Source organism: Phyllobates terribilis, unplaced genomic scaffold, assembly GCF_046119375.1.
Source record: "Phyllobates terribilis strain yellow unplaced genomic scaffold, ASM4611937v1 Scaffold_13__5_contigs__length_258822181, whole genome shotgun sequence".
Lineage (NCBI taxonomy): Eukaryota > Metazoa > Chordata > Amphibia > Anura > Dendrobatidae > Phyllobates > Phyllobates terribilis.
The window spans coordinates 119,147,982-119,168,391 of NW_027362773.1; the positions used below are offsets into that span (position 1 = coordinate 119,147,982).

General features: G+C 42.7%; 1 protein-coding gene across 2 annotated transcripts in view; it reads left to right on the forward strand.

Annotated features, from left to right (window-relative positions):
- MACROD1 (mono-ADP ribosylhydrolase 1) overlaps nt 1-20,410 on the forward strand; it is a 912,057-nt gene that overhangs the window by 15,707 nt on the left and 875,940 nt on the right. For both annotated transcript variants that reach the window (XM_073659510.1, XM_073659509.1), the window contains exon 3: nt 8,725-8,844. In XM_073659510.1, coding sequence (XP_073515611.1) covers nt 8,725-8,844 — 120 coding nt within the window. The remainder of the gene's footprint in view (nt 1-8,724; nt 8,845-20,410) is intronic.

The following is a 20,410-nucleotide window of genomic DNA, read 5'->3' on the forward strand; positions in this document are numbered from 1 at the left end:
TGAGTTGGGTACAGCGCCAGAAGATGGCGGTTCTATGAACGCGCCATTTTCCGGGGCGGCTGCGGACTGCAATTTGCAGCGGGTGGGGCCCAGAAAGCTTGGGCCTCCCTGCGCTGCGGATTCCAGCCCCCAGCTGCCTAGTTGTACCTGGCTGGACACAAAAATAGGGCGAAGCCCCACGTATTTTTTTTTTAAATTATTTCATGAAATTCATGAAATAATTAAGAAAAAAAGAGCTTCCCTATATTGTTGTGTCCGGCCAGGTACAAATAGGCAGCTGGTGGTTGGGGGCAGCCCGTTCCTGCCTGCTGTACCTGGCTGGACACAAATATAGGGCGAAGCCCCACATCAATTTTTTTTTAATTATTTCATGAATTTCCTGAAATAATTAAAAAAAAATTGATGTGGGGCTTCGCATTATATTTGTGTCCAGCCAGGTACAGCAGGCAGGAACGGGCTGCCCCCAACCACCAGATGCCTATTTGTACCTGGCCGGACACAACAATATAGGGAAGCCCTTTTTTTCTTTATTATTTCATGAATTTCATGAAATAATTTAAAAAAAAAATACGTGGGGCTTCTCCCTATTTTGGGTGTCCAGCCAGGTACAACTAGGCAGCTGGGGGATGGAATCTGCAGTGCAGGGAGACCCAAGCTTTCTGGGCCCCCCCCCGCTGCAAATTGCAGTCCGCAGCCACCCCGGAAAATGGCGCGTTCATAGAAGCTGGATGCTGTACCTGGCTGGCATACAAAAATATGGCAAAGCCCACGTCAAAATTTTTGGGAAAAATTAATTAAAAAATAAATAATAATTTAGGGACTGCATCTTTATTAACTCCTCAAATGTCATTTAGTGTTAAAATAAAGGATTTATTTTAAAAAAAAATTGGCGTGGGATCCCCCATAATTTTAGTCTCTAGCGGAGGTTAAGCAGACGGCTGGGGCAGATGTTTGAAGCCTGGGAAGGGGGTAATACCCACGGAGCTTCCCAGACTACTAATATCAGCCCCCAGCTGAATACCTAGCCTTTACTAGCTATTAAAATGGGGGACCCCCCCAAAAAAATGACGTGGGGTCCCCCCTAATTTAATAGCTAGCAAAGGCTAGGCAGACAGCTGGGGGCTGATATTAATAGCCCAGGAAGGGTGCCATGAATATTGGCCCCCTCCCAGGCTAGAAACACCAGCCGTCAGCCGCCCCAGAAATGGCGCATCCATAGGATGCGCCAATTCTGGCACTTAGCCTCGCTCTTCCACGCTGCCCTGGTGCGGTGGCAGGGGGTAATAGGGCTGGGGTTCATGTCAGCGCCAGCTGCCATGAAGCCCAGGTTAGTAATGATGGGCGTCTATAAGACACCCCCATTACTAACCTACAAAGTGTTAAAAAGAAAACACACACTACACCCAGAAAAAAATAATTTATTTGAAATAAAACACACCATTTTATTTAATTCTTAGTTTACTAAAAAAAAATAGTTACCTGTCCACGTTCCTGCGCTGATCTCCCATGCACAGCTGTCACATCTGGAGATGGTGACAGCTGTGCATGGCTACTGTAAGCTCACGCTGCCGGGAACACGTCCGCTCCCGGCAGCGTGAGCCCTGACTGAGGTCACCGGAGTGCATTCAGGCAGCGCAGCTCCGGAGACCTCCTTTATGGCACTGCTGTACCGTGGGAATTTCTCACGATACAGCGGGGCCGTAAAGCAGCTAACCGGAGCAGCGCTGCCTGAACTCCGGCGAACCCGCTTATGCAGTGACGGGGCTGCTTTACGGCCCCATCATTCTAGCGGCGGCAGCGGTTCAGAGCGGTCACATTCTATGTGGCTGCTCTGAACTGGAGATCATCGTGGGACACTCGTGGACTACTATGGAGGGGTAAGGATAAGGTTGTGGTTTATTATTTTATATTTTATTACAGGAGATCGATGGCTTCGGGGAATTAGGTGTCTAGGTGAGTATAGGTGTAGTTTTTTATTTTTTACTGTATTTTAGGTGGCGATCGGCGGGGCCAGGTAATGTATGAACTAATTTATTGCAGGTAACCACTGGCCACCAATGACATGTATGTAAAATTTATTGGGGACACAGTAGGGCAATTTATATAGCAGGATCAGGCTGATGGGAACTACTGCTCCCATCGAGCTGATCCTGCTAGCACGAGTGGACCGGGGACAGACATAGGCCGATGGGAGTAGTAGTGTCACATCGGCCTATGCACGCGCACACCCGCACAGACACCGCGCACACACCCGCAGACACCGCACACACACCGCTTTCACCCGCACACATCCGCAGACACCGCGCACACACGCACACATCGCACAGACACCCACACACACCAATCATGACGGGTCTGGGAGGTGAGGCTGACCTGTGCGACCGTGGGAAAGTTCATGTGAGTTCATGCAATGCAGTCAAGCATGAACGCACATGAACCCTCTGAGGGCACCGCGGCGACTTCAAATGAACAGCTGATCGGCATCACCTGATACCTCAGCTGTTCATTTGAAATAACCGGCGGGAAAGCGCAGCACAGAACGGGAAAGCCGGCGGTGAAGTCTTTTCACTGCCGGCTTCCCCGCCCGGGTCCTTCGCTCCCCGCTCCTTGGTGCTGCGCTCCCCGCCCGGTCCTAACTTACGATCGGGATGGGAGGTGGCGAGGGGAGCGGAGGATCGGGGTGGGAGGCTGCGGGGAAGCAGTATGGGGCTGTGTGATTGTTTAAAAGCCGGCTGCTTTTTACCGCCCGCCGGCTTTTAAACAATCAGGAGAATTCTCCCACGCTGGGATGGCATTCTGATGACAGGCTGGATCGCAGCTGAGCGCTGCCACCCAGCTTGTCATCGTTCAGAGACACTGCAGAGCGCAGGCATTATGGGAACTTCCGATTCCGGTATTCGATATTGTAAAAGTATTGGAATTAAGTATCGGAATTCCGATACCGCGAATATTGGCCGATACCCGATATTTCAGTATCGGAATGCTCAACACTAATCATCAATAAACACTAGTGACCCAGTGCCACTGGCAGCCATGCATGCCCAAGCCATCACACTGTCTCCGCCGTGTTTTACAGATGATGTGGTATGCTTTGGATCTTGAGCTGTACCACGCCTTCGCCATACTTTTCTCTTTCCATCATTCTGGTAGAGGTTGATCTTGGTTTCATTTGTCCAAAGAATGTTCTTCCAGAACTGTGCTGGCTTTTTTAGATGTTTTTTAGCAAAGTCAAGTCTAGCCTTTTTATTCTTGATGCTTATGAGTGGCTTGCACCATGCAGTGAACCCTCTGTATTTCATTTCATGTAGTCTTCTCTTTATGGTAGATTTGGATATTGATACGCCTACCTCCTGGAGAGTGTTGTTCACTTGGTTGGCTGTTGTGAAGGGGTTTCTCTTCACCATGGAGATTATTCTGCGATCATCCACCACTGTTGTCTTCCGTGGGCGCCCAGGTCTTTTTGCATTGATGAGTTCACCAGTGCTTTCTTTCTTTCTCAGGATGCACCAAACTGTAGATTTTGCCACTCCTAATATTGTATCAATTTCTTGGATTTTTTTTTCTCTGTTTTTTTCAGCTTAAGGATGGCTTGTTTCACCTGCATGGAGAGCTCCTTTGACCGCATGTTTACTTCACAGCAAAACCTTCCAAATGCAAGCACCACACCTCAAATCAACTCCAGGCCTTTTATCTGCTTAATTGAGAATGACATAATGAAGGGATTGCCCACACCTGTCCATGAAATAGCCTTGGAGTCAATTGTCCAATTACTTTTGGTCCCTTTGAAAACAGGGTGGCACATGTTAAGGAGCTGAAACTCCTAAACCCTTCATCCAATTTTAATGTGGATACCCTCAAATGAAAGCTGAAAGTCTGAACATTAACTGCATCTGAATTGTTTTGTTTAAAATTCATTGTGGTAATGTCTAGAACCAAAATTAGAAAAATGTTCTCTCTGTCCAAATATATATGGACCTAACTGTAAATGTAGAGTAAAGTATCTAGGACAGAGTCCAGGGGGCACTCATTACGGGTGGAAGAAAGGTGATTCTGGCACCTAAACTGGAAAGGGTTCTTTACAGTCACACTGTGGAATGCCGACCACAAAAGGTAGTAATGGCCGACACTATAACAGCTTTCAAAAAAGGGCTGGATGACTTCCTCTATACACATAACATTGTGGGTTATAGATAATTTAGTGACAAAATTTGGTGGGGAAAGGTTGAACTTGATGGACCGAGGTCTTTTTTCAACCTATGTAACTATGTAAAAATGATTGATAGCAGTCCCGGGCTAGTCCACTACCCACAGGTAGGACGAACAAAGAGGATTTAACATTGTTTTAAAACAAACATGTAGCGTTTAGGTATAACAGAGGGATTATTAAGGTGCTCCTAGTACCTGCCAGAGGTAAATCTTGCTGTCAAGTAAGATGAGAAACAGCAGTGAGATGTGCTGATGGCACTTTAATCATGGAACGACCGAGCCTATTATGCTGGATAGCACCTTGTTCATTGAACAGCAGAGGTTGATATACTGAATAGCACCTTGATCGTGGAAGAACCTAGCTGAGTATGTAAGATGGCGCATTGGAACAGCAGAGCTGAGTATGCAGGCAAGCATCTTGGAACAGCACAGCCTAGTGCGCAGGCACACTGGAGCAGTAGAGCCGAGTGCGCAGGCAGGCACACCGGATCAGTAGCGCCGAGTGCGCAGGCAGGCACACTGGAGCAGCAGAGCGAAGCATGCGTTACAGTAGAAATGAGTTTGTCAGGAGACTCAGTTTGAGGTATATGCAGCAGAGCCAAATTTGAGATTTGACACATAGTGAGCATGTGTTGGAAAAGGTGTCGCAGAGGCTTCATCGATAGTGTTTCACCCAAACTCCGTATTTTAGCCACAAACCTACCACGTTGAGTCGACTGATTACACTGTGACGACATATTATTTAGAGTTCAGGACAAGCGTAAAACATGTGTATAGACGTTCTCTGATATTCTCTTCCCTCCATGATCCACCATTAAAAATATATGTTTGCCTTTATGCAGCTTAAATCCATTTGTCACCCGTGTCAGACGTTGAGCATTGTCTTACACGGACGAGGTGCATCCTCTCCTGTGTTACAGACCGGCATCTTGCACACCGCTCTCTTTAAGAAACGATTTAATTGCTTGCAGCGATTTCACATATGATCTAGTAGGAAATAGCCATAATTGCTACGCTTTACATGACCAAAGTGATTGTAGCAATTTGGCGGGTAGATTTAACACACATCCTAAGCAGTATTTCTCCCTGTCAATCAATGTTATTACTACAATGACAGTACGTAGAGAGCGGCTGCAGAGCAGACATCATTATAGGGAATAGCAGACTTTTATTATGCGACAATGGAAAAAAAAATTCTTTCCTGTAAATAATTTGTTCCTGTCATCTCAAAAAAAAAAAAAAAGAAGCGAAATCTCCGCCTGTAAGTCTACAGCGAGGAAGATCATTCTGATAATATATTTGTTAAGACGTGAGTCAGACCGAGAGAAATATCGCTGACATAAGGGCTTAAGCAGAATCTATCATCAGGAAATGACTGATTAGTTAAGTCCAAATTTCATATTAAGCATAAATATTTTTTTTTTAATTATCAGTGTCACCGTCTATGTAAAAACAGTAAGAAAATCCTGGAATCCACACTGGCCAATCAATGTTTGGTGGAAATCAGATCGGTTCATATACAGTACAGACCAAAAGTTTGGACACACCTTCTGTTTTAAAGATTTTTCTGTATTTTCATGACTATAAAAATTGTACATTCACACTGAAGGCATCAAAACTATGAATTAACACATGTGGAATTATATACTTAACAAAAAAGTGTGAAACAACTGAAAATATGTCTTATAATCTAGGTTCTTCAAAGTAGCCACCTTTTGCTTTGATGACTGCTTTGCACACTCTTGGCATTCTCTTGATGAGCTTCAAGAGGTAGTCACCGGAAATGGTCTTCCAGCAATCTTGAAGGAGTTCCCAGAGATGCTTAGCACTTGTTGGCCCTTTTGCCTTCACTCTGAGGTCCAGCTCACCCCAAACCATCTCGATTGGGTTTAGGTCTTGTGACTGTGGAGGCCAGGTCATCTGGCGTAGCACCCCATCACTCTCCCTCTTGGTCAAATAGCCCTTACACAGCCTGGAGGTGTGTTTGGGGTCATTGTCCTGTTGAAAAATAAATGGTGGTCCAACTAAACGCAAGCCGGATGGAATAGCATGCCGCTGCAAGATGCTGTGGTAGCCATGCTGGTTCAGTATGCCTTCAATTTTGAATAAATCCCCAACAGTGTCACCAGCAAAGCACCCCCACACCATCACACCTCCTCCTCCATGCTTCACGGTGGGAACCAGGCATGTAGAGTCCATCCGTTCACCTTTTCTGCGTCGCACAAAGACACGGTGGTTGGAACCAAAGATCTCAAATTTGGACTTGTCAGACCAAAGCACAGATTTACACTGGTCTAATGTCCATTCCTTGTGTTCTTTAGCCCAAACACGTCTCTTCTGTTTGTTGCCTGTCCTTAGCAGTGGTTTCCTAGCAGCTATTTTACCATGAAGGCCTGCTGCACAAAGTCTCCTCTTAACAGTTGTTGTAGAGATGTGTCTGGTGCTGGAACTCTGTGTGGCATTGACCTGGTCTCTAATCTGAGCTGCTGTTAACCTGCGATTTCTGAGGCTGGTGACTCGGATAAACTTATCCTCAGAAGCAGAGGTGACTCTTGGTCTTCCTTTCCTGGGGCGGTCCTCATGTGAGCCAGTTTCTTTGTAGCGCTTGATGGTTTTTGCAATTGCACTTGGGGACACTTTCAAAGTTTTCCCAATTTTTCGCACTGACTGACCTTCATTTCTTAAAGTAATGATGGCCTCTCGTTTTTCTTTACTTAGCTGCTTTTTTCTTGCCATAATACAAATTCTAACAGTCTATTCAGGAGGACTATCAGCTGTGTATCCACCAGACTTCTGCACAACACAACTGATGGTCCCAACCCCATTTGTAAGGCAAGAAATCCCACTTATTAAACCTGACAGGGCACACCTGTGAAGTGAAAACCATTTCCAGTGACTACCTCTTGAAGCTCATCAAGAGAATGCCAAGAGTGTGCAAAGCAGTCATCAAAGCAAAAGGTGGCTACTTTGAGGAACCTAGAATATAAGACATATTTTCAGTTGTTTCACACTTTTTTGTTAACTATATAATTCCACATATGTTAATTAATAGTTTTGATGCCTTCAGTGTGAATGTACAATTTTCATAGTCATGAAAACACAGAAAAATCTTTAAATGAGAAGGTGTGTCCAAACTTTTGGTCTGTACTGTACCTCATCAGTCCTCTGTGGCTACTGGAAGGGAGCCATAAGTCACCCCCTGCCTAACGGCATCCGCGGCTCTTCTTTTGATTAGCCGGCCTGGTGACGACGTCATATGTGTAACTCCAGGCTAGCTAATGAACTTTGCTTCCCACATTTTCAGAACTTCCCCTTCAGCACCTGCCATTCCATAAACTCAGCTTGTACGTTTTTCATGCCTATTTTCTGTTCTTAGGTTGTTGGATCCAAATATTGTCCATTACTATTGGACATCCCACCTCTGGAGGGTTCCAACCCCATGGTGCAAGTTGTGCAAAATGGATAGAGAAAACTCTGCTGTGCCCCCAGTCCATCCTATTTCACTTTTATGGGCTTAGGCTGCATTCATGTGTCCATTTTTCATGGTCTTTTCATGGACTATGTTCTCCAGACAAGCTATGAGTCTCCTGACCCGAACTCAACCGTCTCATAGGTTGCCTATGAGTTTGTCGATTTAGGGTCCGGCTGGAACCAGGGCATCACTGCTCACCTTTAGGGCTTATTAAAATGTCCTATTTTCACGCAGGGTGCTGACCGAATTTTTCATAGATAGCACTCGCACCTGTGAGGCCATTCACATGTCCGGGATTTTTCGCCAACGGAAAATCATGGAGACATATCTGATTTCGATCCAAGGATCGGATCGAAATTGGCGATGCAAGTCGATGGGTTTGGGAAAATATTGGACTGCACTCGGATAATTTTCACCTAGTGTCAGAATAGAGAAGACAGAGAAACTTTTTTTTTTTTTTTTTAAATGTCTCCACGCATGAGAAAAACGGATGACACTCGGATCATGCTCTGATCAAACTCTAATCAGAATAATCGGTCCGTTTTTCTTGTACATGGAAAAATCAGTCATGTGAGTGAGCCCTTCTGGATGTACTTAAGCATCCTCTTATTGCTTTGTCTCTTGAAGACCCCAAAACTTAAAAGGGGGAAATGCATTGAGACTGGACGCATGGACCTGTAAGATTAGGGAGCATGCGCCCTTAGGGATTTTTTTGCTTCGAGGTAATCTGTTTGGATATGTTATATTCCGGTTTACCAGTATTAGTCATTATATTTGTTATATATCTTTATATATCTTCTGCATGGTACACGTTACAGTGTGATTTTTGTATGTGCTTGATGTATTATTAATAAGGGGTCATTATATTTATATGATCTCTTTATGTTCTCCTTGTAATACCAAGTTGGATATTACGTTGTTGCTCTTTGACTTAACCATATAATGTAGGTGTGCAGACTCCATTTTACTGTAAGAAATGGTAATGTTAGTAAATGAGTTTTTAGAAATTTAAAAAATAAAATTCTCTCTTCTTCCCTATTCTGTAGAGGCAAAAGCCAAACAGCCTGAAGAGGTCAAGTTCCCAAAGAGCAAAGATCTGAATGAGAAGATTTCTCTGATCAGAGGGGACATCACTAAACTAGAGGTAGACGCCATTGTTAATGCAGGTAAGATAAGCAATTCACTATATTGCAAGAGAGAAGGAACTCGTGAGCATTTAGAGCGCCGGATTTTCCCTGCACCGTGCGGTATGAAGGTAATCTGTGTCTGCGCAGCTGGTGCCCTACAACTTGGAGATTGTGCAGTGAACTGCATCCATTTATTAGCAGTTAGGTGAAACTAGCGCAATGGTGCAGGAAAGGTCTCCTGGAAAGTCATGTGAACTATGCATTCCTCTGCAAAGGGCGCAATAAAATGTGCAGCCATATGCTAATGTCATATTTTCATCATAGATGGTTTTCCTGTATTAGTATGTGAAAGCCACGGGAGGAATATAGGCAGTGTTTTTATTAATTAGCTGGCAGTATTAGGAATGTGGTTATCTATTCACATGTCCTTGTTGGCTCTATTGACGTCTACCTGCGTGTTATCAGATGAGATACACTGAAAAATGGCTTTTACAGGGTCGAAACAAATCCACATCGACAAGGGACGGATCGACGAGTATCGGTATACAACAATTGTAAGCGTAGGGTAAAAGGATAGAAAAAAAAATACATTTACGTAAGTAGTTTTAGATTTTGGAGAGGGAAAGAAAAAGAATTATTTAGGTAATTGCTTGGATTAAAAGCCTTAGAGATGCTGGTGAGGAAGAGGTAGTGAGGGTGAAATTCTTGGACTTAAAGACAAAAATGTGTATAGTTTTGCTTTATTTTATCAAAGCTCATGTTTCTTAGAGAATTGAGGATATTACCTGTAAAATTAAATTGATCACTGCTGCCATCATGCCGAATTTCAGGGACCTTATAATGAAATTTCTGCTGTGGTCCCTGCGCCTTGATTGCTGTGCTAAGGCTCACTAGGCTGGTGGTGGTGATGTGCTTACCAGACAGAATGATTTTTTTTTACCCTATCAAATATGAAAGAGAAATGTTAGGCCTCATTCACACGTCAGATCGTTCCAAACTAGATTAATAGATAAAATTCATCAGTGTGACGGATCAGATTTTCATCAGTTTTGGTGCATGTGTCAGATTTTGCCATCAGTTTTTCTCATTTGCAAAAAAAAAAAAAAAGGATTGTGGGTTTCCCAGATTTTTCCTAGCTTTAGATAGTGAAAACCAGACAGTACAAGGATACAACTTGGATACTATCCAGATGCAGTGTTTCTTTTTTTCCTCTAACCCAATCACTTGAAAGAATGAGAGTTTTATCATCGCTGCTTCCAATAGGAGGCGCTAGAGTTCTAGTCCTCTTCCTCTCTGAAGAGTCAATTTGCATATTTAATTTCCCAGAGGAGCATGCATGGCCTAGAAGTCTCCTCACTCTGACATGCCAGGCTTGAGTAGAAACGTTCCTTCTTAGATCTGAGTTTGATTGACAAATATAATCAAAAATGTTTTTATTTATTTTTTTGCTGACTATTGGATCCAGAAAAACATGTATGTGTTACCAGTCCACTAACTCCAGTCCTCAAGGTCCACCAACAGATCATAGAGTGATGGATGATGGAACTATCACCTGTGCAATACTAAGGAAATCATGATCTGATGGTGGGCCTTGAGGACTGGAGTTGGGGAACACTGCCCTAGACTATAATGGGTATGTGTTTTATCCGAGAAAAAATGGTACTTGAAACATGGACGTCTGAATGAGGCCTAAACTTTACTATTTGCTTCCAGTCTTGGTTACTAGCTCAGGCTCTGTTCACATCTGAGATTTCCATCTGGACAATTGCCAGAAGTGTCGCTCTGACCGAAGGCGCTCTAAGTTCGCACCATGATGCACAGACCGTCCGCCGGTCTCCTGAACCAAACCTTGACCGTCTCGTAGGCACATATAAGACTGGAAAGTTTGGGTCAGGAGACCGGCGGACAGTGTGTGCATAACGGTCCGGTTTTGGATCATGACACACGGATGTGTATGCGACATTAATCTTAGTACTTTTCTGATTTGTTCATCATTGCGAGCCGCGGATGTTTCTGCTGTACTTTTGGATTGTTTTGTAGCTTGTTATATTTCTGATTGGTAAATACAGTTTCACATTTATGTTTATTTCATGTTTTATGCTCCACTATTTATGAACATCGTTTTAAATAAGTCAAGATTGTAATGACTTTTAATCATTGGGAATGTAGTTAGATAAATGGTTTATGGATTGCAGTTTTGGGATTTCTTGTAATAATATAATTGTGTGTATTTTCACATATAATTACTATTGGATTTGATGATTAAAATTCAATAGTAACTCATTGAAATCGTGAGATTTTATAATAAATGCTTTTTTTTTTCTTTTTGCACATATGCACTTTGCAAAAATATGGAAACGTTCTTCTGCTGTCTTTAGTCAAGTACAATGTGTTATCCGTTTTTACTTATATGTCTGATTATGTGATCGTGGGATCCTTCATTCTTCTCTTTCTTTATTGGATTCACCTTGTGTCTTCGTTAAACTCCAGACTGTCCGGTATTGTGGATTTTGCTGTATATCTGGAAATATCATCGCCATCATACTAAAGGGATCTCCTGCTGATTCATGAAGTTTTAGGTCAATGAGTAAAATAGCGCAAAAAGGTTCAGAGAAGAAATTGTCCATTCAGCAATATTATACTTTTGGAAATAATTGAGAGTATTACCCTTCATGTTGTGTCACAAGCTCGTTTCTTCTCTACCTTGCTCAGCTCCAATTTCATCACTTATCGATTGATGTCCAGACCAGTCTAGCGAATGGGGCTGATCCTGTAATACCTGGACAGAAATGGCATCGTGCACCTGATCAGGGAAATGACAAGCCAGAAATTTTGCAGATTTCCTGTTTCGGAGTATTTTCCCCTCATCAGTGTAGGATCAAGAGCGAATTGTAATGGTTTCTCCCTTGGAGCATTGCCTGTAAGACTCCATACTCAGCTAGTCTCTTTTAAGGAAAAGGAAGTACTTACCCCCATGTTGTCCCAAGGGCATCAGGTTAACTTGGTTGCCATGCTTGGTGCTCAAGCCTGATGTATAAATGCTCACAGCACTCAGTGTGCGCACTGTCAGGATTCTTCAGTGCCAGGAGCAGGTGGGCAATTTGCATACTTGCGTTTACATGCTGACTAGACATGCACAGCCTCGCTCAATACAAGTGAATTTAGCGGGGCCAGACACGTCTAGTCGGAATGTGGCCAGAGTATGCAAATTGTATACTTGCGGTCACATGACTGCCCGCTCCTGATGCCGACACTGGAAAATCCTAGCTGCGTGCACACAGCGCACTGTGAGGATTCTCTGGTGCTGGCGCCGGGAGTGGTGGGCATGTGACCGCAAGTATGGAATTTGCATACATGCAGTCACGTGCCAACTAGACATCCGCTAAATACAAGTAAATCGAGCAAGGCCAGACACGTCTAGTAGGAATGTGGCCGAAAGTATGCAAATTGTAAGATTTGCATACAAATATGACCGTTTGGCACCAGAGAATCCTGAGTGCTTGCACACTGCGCGCTTTTGAGGATTCACAAGTCTGCAGTCACATAGAGTTACTGTGGAATTGAGCCCCAAGGCCGGACAACCCCTTTAAGCCATTCAAACTTTACCCACACTGATGTGAAGTTTTCTACCTTGGTGTTCTGTAAATCTTTCTATTATTATAAATCCACCTTTTAGTTTGTGCACATAACATTTACCATAAGTCACATTTTCTCATTAATCTATATTTTTATATTGATTTTTTTCATTTTTTTTACTTTTTTCTTTTTGTTTTTGCACCATTTATATATATATATATATATATATTTATTTATTTATTTTTTTTTACTTTTTTCCCACCATTTTTATCTAGTGCTGTAGGATTTTAGATATTGCTTTTACAGAGAGTCACATTTTCTCAATTTTCTCATTAATCCATAAAATATATATATATATACTGTGTATGTGTGTGTATATATATATATATATATATATATATATATATATATATATATATATATATATACTGTGTGTATATATGTATATATATTTATATTTATTTATTTTTTTACTTTTTTTCCCACCATTTTTATCTAGTGCTGTAGGATTTTAGATTTTGCTTTTACAGAAAGTCACATTTTCTCAGGAATTCATATTTTTATATTGAATTTTTTTCTTTTTTTTCTTTTTACTTTTTCTTTTTGTTTTTGTTTTTTTCCACCATTTTTGTCTAATGCTGTAGGATTTTAGATTTTACTTTTACGGGTTTTTTTTTTAGCATGTCATAAATGTGAGCACACAGCTGCGGTTGGGACCCCCAGAGACCATCTACTGGTATCGAGCTTGGCAGTAGCAGGGTTAATGGGATGAGACGGAAAGCGTTAGAGAAAGTATAGATGATAGAGAGGGAACAGCAGTGAAGAGAGTGGGAAGGGGGCGGCTGAGGGACAGATTAGGGGGAGTCTCGTTAGCCAGCTTTCAGGAGATAAATTGCATCTATCAGGCTTCGCCACTGACATCCATTACTGCTAGGGACAGATCTTCATGCGGCGTCACCTCCCCAGGGACTATCGGTGCAGGATCCTTCTGCCTTATAAGTAATGGTTTTTATACCTCTTTAACCATCGCCGTGCCGTGCCGCTGATAATATATGATGTTTCATATTTAAAGTTATTTCTACAGCTCGGTTCCCATTGAACGTCGGTGTGATTTAGTCTTCATTGGGCCATGAAATAACATCTACTAATATTGTAATGCATCACATGTGTATGTGGATAAGGAGCGTACCTGTGTACGCTTATCCCATTATGGCATGTGAAACCGCAGCGCGTGACAGATGGCGATGGCTGCAGCATTATATCTCTATTACATGCAGCAGATTGAGCGGAGCCATTACTGAAACAATAGGATCAACTTTCTGTGCATTTTACAACGGGAAGTGATGCTTGTTCCAAGAGGTGCATTTTACCCTGTTCCTAGAAACGGTTCTTTCGTGTGGTGTAAACAGGCTGCAGATTACCCCTCGAGCAAGCAAAACGCTCGTTAGTCGGTGAAATGTTATTTTGTGCTGCACAAAAAGATCATCGTTTTCAGTAGCGTATCATCCGGTGTAAACATTTACCCGGTTCCTCGGAACGCTCATTTTGCGATAATCGAGCGGTGTAAACAGGCTGCTGATCACCTGTCGAGCGAGCGAAACGCTCGACAGTGAGGTGAAATGTTATTTTGTGCTCATCGTTCTCGACAGCTTATTGTCCGGTGTAAACATGCCGAGAACAATGGTAGCCTAGATCAGTGCGTAAGGTTTGGTTCTCAGCGTGAGAAGTTTGCGAAGGTCAAAAAAGTGAAACTCAAAGCTCAAAATATAAAGATATTGGTCCCGATTCATCGAAGCTTTTACGCCAGAATTCTGGGGTAAAAAGTTTTGAAAAGTTGCAAAAGTTTTGGAGCAATTCAAAGCTGCGCTAAAATTTTGCAACTTTTGGTGGTCTCTCACTATTTTTGCCTAGCTCCAAAAAAAAAGGCAGAGCTGGGGCAGGATGGGGTTGGCATTTGCTACGCCACATGTCTTACCCCAGTCCCCGATTGGAGTAAGATTAGTGGCGAGGTGCATTCCCTTTCTCTGATGGTGACTCCTGAGTCATGAAGAAGCGAGCACCTCTTCATGAGTCAGGAGCGTCTGACTCCAGCTCACCCCCAAGCCTTGATGAATTGGGGCCATAGATCTTAAGCGGTCAGTGGTTTTTCAAGGAGTGATAACATAAAGAGAGATCAGCAATGGTCAATGGTGTTGCAGTATTTTTTATTTTTTTAATAAGGAGATAAACCAGGTGCTTTTGTGTTCTCTATGAAAGAGCTGTTGACCGCTTATCTCCGGGAGACAATACAATTAGTAGTCCGAAATCATGTAATCGGACATGCCACACCGATATTTCCCTTGATAATAAATTTTCCGAGCCCCCATACACACTACACCATCACCCTAACCTATCGATATCGGCAGGTTCAGCCGACATTACGCAAAATGTGTATAGGGGGCCTTAGGCTGTGTTCACACATCGCGTCTTTTTCATACGTTTTTTTTATGCAAATTTTCAGGTGCGTTTCACAGTACCAGCAAAGTCTATGAGATTCCAAAAATCTAATGCACACACCTTGTTTTTTATTTGATCAGTGTTTTGTGCTTTGCATGATTCTTTGCAGAATAGATCATGTCACTTCTTTCAGCGTTTTTTCACCCATTGGAAGTGGTGAAAAAAACGCACCAAAAATACTAAAATTGGTTTTGTTTTATTTACTATTTTGGCTTCTATTTGATACATATTATTTCTTCTCATGCAATGTATATACAATGTATCAGTATGTCTCACAGCTGCACATGTCTGCAATTGACTTTCACTGAAAAGTAAAACATTCTCCATCTTTTTTTTTTTTGCAGCATTAAAGAATGTTGCAGCTAACATAAAAAAAGTATCCAGATTTTTGTCAACAGTGATCCAAAATAGCAATTTGGCGACACTTTTCTTTGAGATTTTTTGTGTCACTTAATACTTTGTTGTCCCCACATATACATCTAAAAAAGCTGATCGAGGGTGGATTGCATTATTTATTTTTTTTAAAAGTTGAGTAAACATATTTTGCATTATGACGATCGTCATGAAGTCTAGTGGCTCGGTCTCATGTAACACCATGACATTGCAGGGGCCTAGTAAACGCCATGGGCGCCGAGGATGCAGGGCCAATAATGCCGGCCGCAGAATTGAAGACTGACCTGGTCCTTCTGCCAAGGGATGGGAAGGGACAGTGCTCATCTCTAGTGATTTTGTTTCTTGTACTGCAATGTGGTTTTCCAAGGAAACCTTTTCTAAAAAAATAGAAAAAAAAATAACAAAAATTTCTACCAACTGCTTCTTTAAGGAAAACTGTGGGCTCTAACAAAACCTCATGTAGGCATAAATGGAGGTTCAATGCCAAAAGTGTTCCCCTATAAAATAATGCCCAGTGTTCCCTTTTATAATGTAATAATGCCCTTTGAGTGCCCCCTTTAAAAAGTAATCTAGCACCTTAAATGCCCCCTAAAAGTCTAAATGACCCAAGTGCCACATTAAAGTAATAATGTCCCTTGTATATCCTCTTAAAAAGTTATAATGTCCTTTTGAGTGCCCCCTTAAGTAGGAATAATGTCCCTAAGTGCCCTATATCAAGAAATAATGGTGCCTGAGTGTCTGCTAAATTAATGCCGCCAAAAAGTAAAAAAAAATATCTTCACTGAGTCCCTGAAAAGCGCAACAGCCCTTCACATTCAGATGGAGTGACGTATGACCTGAATTCTTAAAGCTAAAACAAGTTTCTTTACTATTATTTTTTATTTTTGTAAACCCCCACAAAATTACTTTAAACCTGTGCTGAGCAGTACCCGATGTGGCCAGCAGATGGCCTCCTGAGCAGCCGTTGTTTATTTTCCGGTAATGTGTGTCCCCTATATATTTTTCTGTAGTGCGCAGAATATGTCTGTGAATTTATAGATGTATGCGTGGATATATTTTATATGCAGTACGAGTATTTCCCAGAAAATGTGACAGCGTTTGACAAAAGTTAAGGGTGAACTACCCCATGAAAGCGCGGTATTTGTTTCATCATAACGATTTCTTGTCAGGGATCTTTCATGTACTTTACACTTGTAAGCACTGCAGAACCGCTATCCCTATAATTATATTCATAGGATTCCGGGGAGCTGCATTTCTCAAGTGGACTTGTGTACTTGACCTTATTAGTCTATGGACATAACCTAAGGTTATGGCTGAACGTTTCCCAGTGCTGAACGCTGGTCAAGATGGGGAAAAAGTGCATTAAAGGGACAGAATCCCATGGAAAAGCTGATAATGTACATTTATATATTCAATGTATTACTCTACATTCTATCCTAAGAGCAGATCTACTAAAATCTGGACCTCCGGCACCATTAAATATGTTTGGTCACAAAGTGGCTCTTTACTGTAGATCCTCATTAAAACTTTTTCTAAAGCAGATAACTATCCAAGGCCATGTTCACACGTTCAGTATTTGATCAGTATTTGTAAGCCAAAATCAGGAGTGGAACAGTCAGAGGAAAAGTATATAAAAAAGTTATGTAGACTGTTTCTTTTGCAGTCAAAAATAAGAAGTTTTGGGACATTTCCGTCCGCATTCAAATGATTGGATCCTGCACAGGATCATTTTATTTTTTTATTTATTTTTTTTTACATCCCAAAACGGATTCAAAAACTAAAATAACGACTAGACATGTGAGCAGAGCCTAAATGGTAAATTTGTGAATAGATTATAAGTAATCCTCCAGGCCACCTACACCTATGGCATAACACGGAAAGGAGTTCACTACACCTGTATTCTGAGAATGGATAAAGCACAGGGGTCACTCACCATAGTCTCTATGTTCTTTCCATGCACAGAGTACAAGCTGCTATAAATGAAGTCTGTATTCTGTTGATGCTGTAGAGAGGAGAGCTAAAGCAGGGGTGCACAACATTTTTTGATCCAAGGGCCACATTGGTTCAATATGACAATCTGAAGGGCCACAAAAAATGTAAAGTGATATTTACACGAATACGTCAGCAGAACCAAGTTTTGAGTATTTGAGAAGGATTTGGAGAGTTTCTGCTCCAAAAAATCAATGTGAACACACCCAAACTGAGTTTGGGAGCAGAAACTCAACCAAATCTTCCTCATAATCTCAAAACTAAGTTTTGAGGATTTTTCAGTTTTAACAAGAAGCACGTTATGGATTGCTACACTATCAAAACTACCGTCAGTGCATGAAATCAGCGCCAGAACCACCATCAGTACATGAAAGCAGTGCCAGAACCACCGTCAGTACAGGAATACATGGCTAAGCTTAGTACATTGATCACAGTGATCAATTGCGGTTTCAGGTAAGCCCCATATGCACTTGTATCACGTAAGCCTGCAACTCCCAGTATGTCCTTAACAATGGTAAGGTGATACTGAGAGTTGTTGTTACCAGTAATCGTCAGACTGTGGATCATACAGGAACCACAGCACTGATGAGATGTGGAAAGGAATACAAATAAACATTTTCATCTAGGTACCTTTATAGATGACATCTTCTCTGATCATTCCCATCCCTTTTATCTTCATGTAGTACAGACGCCATGATGAGACTTCATGCCCAGTGCTTGTCTCTGCACACTTCCCTCTTCTCCATCTTCAGCAGCTCTTCCCAACATGGTGCCCTTAAAAATAAAGTATCATTATACTGCCCCATAAATATCTCCCATGCTGCACCCATAAACAAATAATTGCCCCTCAATGTGCTTCCTGCACAAAATATCCTCCCCTACACTGCACCTCTCCGTAATGTCCTCCCCTACACTGCCCCCTCTCCGTAAAGTCCTCCCCTACACTGCCCCTCTCCGTAATGTCCTTCCCTACACTGTCCCTCTCCGTAATGTCCTCCTTTACACTACACCTCTCCGTAATATCCTCCCCTACACTGCACCTCTCCGTAATGTCCTCCCCTACACTGCACCTCTCCGTAATGTCCTCCCCTACACTGCCCCTCTCCGTAATGTCCTCCCCTACACTGCCCCTCTCCGTAATGTCCTCCCCTACACTGCCCCTCTCCGTAATGTCCTCCTTTACGCTACACCTCTCCGTAATATCCTCCCCTACACTGCACCTCTCCGTAATGTTCTCCCCTACACTGCACCTCTCCGTAATGTTCTCCCCTACACTGCCCCTCTCCGTAATGTCCTCCCCTACACTGCCCCTCTCCGTAATGTCCTCCCCTACACTGCCCCTCTCTGTAATGTCCTCCCCTACACTGCCCCTCTCCTTAATGTCCTCCCCTACACTGCCCCTCTCCATAATGTCCTCCCCTACACTGCCCCTCTCCGTAATGTCCTCCCCTACACTGCCCCTCTCCGTAATGTCCGCCCCTACACTGCCCCTCTCCGTAATGTCCGCCCCTACACTGCCCCTCTCCGTAATGTCCTCCCCTACACTGCCCCTCTCCGTAATGTCCTCCCCTACACTGCCCCTCTCCGTAATGTCCTCCCCTACACTGCCCCTCTCCGTAATGTCCTCTCCTACACTGCCCCTCTCCGTAATGTCCTCCCCTACACTGCCCCTCTCCGTAATGTCCTCCCCTACACTGCCCCTCTCCGTAATGTCCTCCCCTACACTGCCCCTCTCCGTAATATCCCCCCACGCTGCCTCTGCAAAGTTTTGCACCCTGCGCTTTTCCTTCTGTTCTAAAAATGAACCCCATAATAATCAGTAATGCAGATGATTTTATATTAATTTCATTTGTCTGTTCCTAAAAACAGAGCAAACAATGTCCCGAACGCAGGAGTGATTGGAGCCTAGCAGGTTACTATTCTATATATCTACAGTATGTTGTTCTAAATCTTAATTTGGCTTTTTTTCCCCCGTATGTTTCAAATGAGTCAGTGCTTTGTATGAACAGGATTTCCTATCCATATTGCTTCAGATTATACACACAGCCGCCAGTCAGAGCTTCTTCCCAGTTTGGCTTGTTTCACATAAGTGTAATACAGGCACCTGTATTATGGCTGTAAATCACAGCATGACTGCGGGTCTAATGAGCGAAACCAGCAGCATCATGGATCCATGGAGAAATTAGCCTTACAGAAATTAAAGCACAGTTCTGACAGTTCTAAGGCCCATTAATGGGGGAGATTTATCAATATTGTTATAAAGTTCTCAAGCTTTATCAAAATGGCCCATTGGGGCTGTGCACGTGTACTGGAACATTAGTGACTTGCTTTTACAGTCCCGCCAGCGATTAAACTACAACCTGCATTTTACTGGTGGATTTCCTTACATACTTTCTAAGGTTTTCTCCCCCAGTACCACTTCATATGGATAAATTAATTGGCTTTTCTATCAAGTGGGCCACGGTGTATATAAAAGACAGAGAAATTAGATTTGTAAAGGTGTAGATGGACTAATCATTTTTCTATATATCTTCATTAGCCAATCCTATTTCTAAATAGCCGTGTATAACGACCACGGTCGATTCCTGCCCTATCTCTCATTTTTTGTCTTCAGTTTTGGGAGCTTGTGTTATAGCCTCACATTACATCCTACAGAGCTTGTGGCCCTTCTATAAGAGGACTTGTCCCCAGATTAATAGTAGCCACGGGTTGCTCTGGTTTGATTCCTCTTGCTCCGCTGAGTAACCATTTCTTGTCCTTTTTAAATCCGCCATACGGTTCCTGAGATATGGGACTTTCTATTTAGTGGGCGTGTCTCTCAGGATCCTCCTGGGCGTGTCTTTAGGCTGATTTGCATATTTACCCTGTGAGTTCCGCCTCCTTTGTAAAGACAATAAAAATCAGCACTAAATAAAAAGGCCCATATCTCTGCAACCATATGACGGATTTAAGGGAAAAAAAAACACAAAAAAACACTGAATACTCAAGGGAGCAGTGGGAATAAAATAAGAGGGAAAAAAGGCAAATTTTGACCCAGTGACCGGTCTGATTACAAGGGTTTTTTCAGGAATAGCGTTCTTCAGTCTATCAGCCAGCCATTGATTAAAACAATAAACAGAGCTTTACTCACCCTCCCATTTCCAGCACTGCC